General features: G+C 46.0%; 1 protein-coding gene across 1 annotated transcript in view; it reads left to right on the top strand.

Annotated features, from left to right (window-relative positions):
* itpr3 (inositol 1,4,5-trisphosphate receptor, type 3) overlaps positions 1-2,500 on the top strand; it is a 123,268-nt gene that overhangs the window by 35,300 nt on the left and 85,468 nt on the right. The window contains exons 7-8 of the mRNA XM_078244183.1: positions 67-150; positions 854-1,000. Of these exons, the coding sequence (XP_078100309.1) occupies positions 67-150; positions 854-1,000 (231 nt within the window). The remainder of the gene's footprint in view (positions 1-66; positions 151-853; positions 1,001-2,500) is intronic.

Genomic DNA, 2,500 nt, shown 5'->3' on the forward strand with positions numbered 1-2,500 from the left:
TCCTGTACAATAAATGAAAATGAAAAATGCAGGATCTCCCAGTCAGGCTCTGGTCTCCCTCTGCAGGTGAACTCTGTGAACTGCAACACCAGCTGGAAGATCAACCTGTTCATGATGTACAGCGACCACCGAGAGGAGGTGCTCAAAGGAGTAAGTGACTGTACTGCACATACACACTACATATACTACATATAAGCATAACGCCTCTAGCCTGAGTTTAAATACACCTTCAGGAGGACAGGAACTTCAGAGAGTGGGAGGGGCCTATAACACATCTAAACTGTTGAGTGACAATTGAGTGTTCATTAAATGCTTCTGTGTAAGTCTTAAGTCTCCCGAACCTTCTTCACTAATGTCAAATGAGTTGTGCTGCTCCTAAGTTTTTCCTTAACACATACAGTACATACAGTATATACAGTATGTACTGTATGTACAGTATCAGTGGGGGAAGAAGTATTCAGATTCCAGAGTACTAATCAGTTTTATTGGCCAAGTATACTTACATACACAAGATATTTGACTCAGGTAGGTGTTACACATTCAACAAGTAGACATGTAGTAGTAAACATTCAGTAGACAAATAGTAATATAGACACATAATGTGAAATAGAGACAACAATATACATATAGGCACATATCAACATAATGTATAAAAATACAAATATACAAACAAGACAAGTACTCATGGAGCGGGATGTAGAGTGCAAAAAGTAATAGTTTTTGTTGTTTTGTTTTCGTTTCTTTGGAGGTGTGTATGAAGAACTGATACTTTCCTTAATATCATCTCCAAGCACAACGTTTTCTCTCGTTGTCCTTCCTAACGTCTCCGTGGCGTCCCGTGTGTGTGTGTCAGGGCGAGGTGGTGCGTTTGTTTCACGCCGAGCAGGAGAAGTTCCTGACGTGCGACGAGTACAAGAGCAAACTGCACGTTTTCCTCCGGACCACGCTGAGGCAGTCGGCCACGTCTGCTACCAGCTCCAACGCTCTGTGGGAGGTGGAGGTACACACACACACACTCAGATACACACACACACACACACACACACACACACACACACACACACACACACACACACACACACTCAGATACACACACACACACACACACACACACTCAGATACACACACACACTCAGATACACACACACACCCAGACACACACTCAGATACACACACACACACACACACACACACACTCAGACACACACACTCAGATACACACACACACACTCAGATACTCAGACACACTCAGATACACACACACACACACACACACACACACTCAGATACACACACACACACACTCAGACACACACACACACACACACACACACACACACACTCAGATACACACACACACTCAGATACACACACACACACACTCAGATACACACACTCAGATACACACACACACACACACACATCAGATACACACACACACACACACACACACACACACACACACACACACACACACACACACACACACACACACACACACACAGACACACACACACACACACACACACACACACACACACACACACACACACACACACACACACACACACACACACACACACACACACACACACACACACACACTCAGATACACACACACACACACACACACACACACACACACACACACACACACACACACACACACACACACACACACACACACACACACACACACACACACACACACACACACACACACACACACACACACACACACACACACTCAGATACACACACACACACACACACACACACACACACACACACACACACACACACACACACACACACACACACACACACATACACACACACACACACACACACACACACACACACACACACACACACACACACACACACACACACACACACACACACACACACACACACACACACACACACACAGACACACACACACACACACACACACACACAGACACACACACACACACACACACACACACACACACACACACACACACACACACACACACACACACACACACACACACACACACACACACACACACACACATACACACACACACACACACACACACACACACACACACACACACACACACACACACACACACACACACACACACACACACACACACACACACACACACACACACACACACACACACACACACACACACACACACACACACACACACACACACACACACACACACACAGATACACACACACACACACACACACACACACACACACACACACACACACACACACACACACACACACACACACACACACACACACACACACACACACACACACACACACACACACACACACACACACACACACACACACACACACACACACACACACACAGACACACACACACACACACACACACACACACACACACACACACACACACACACACACACACACACACACACACACACACAAACACACACTTGTGTTAAACACTCTGCGTTCT

Source organism: Sander vitreus, unplaced genomic scaffold (genome assembly GCF_031162955.1).
Source record: "Sander vitreus isolate 19-12246 unplaced genomic scaffold, sanVit1 R1_20, whole genome shotgun sequence".
NCBI classification, from domain to species: Eukaryota; Metazoa; Chordata; class Actinopteri; order Perciformes; family Percidae; genus Sander; species Sander vitreus.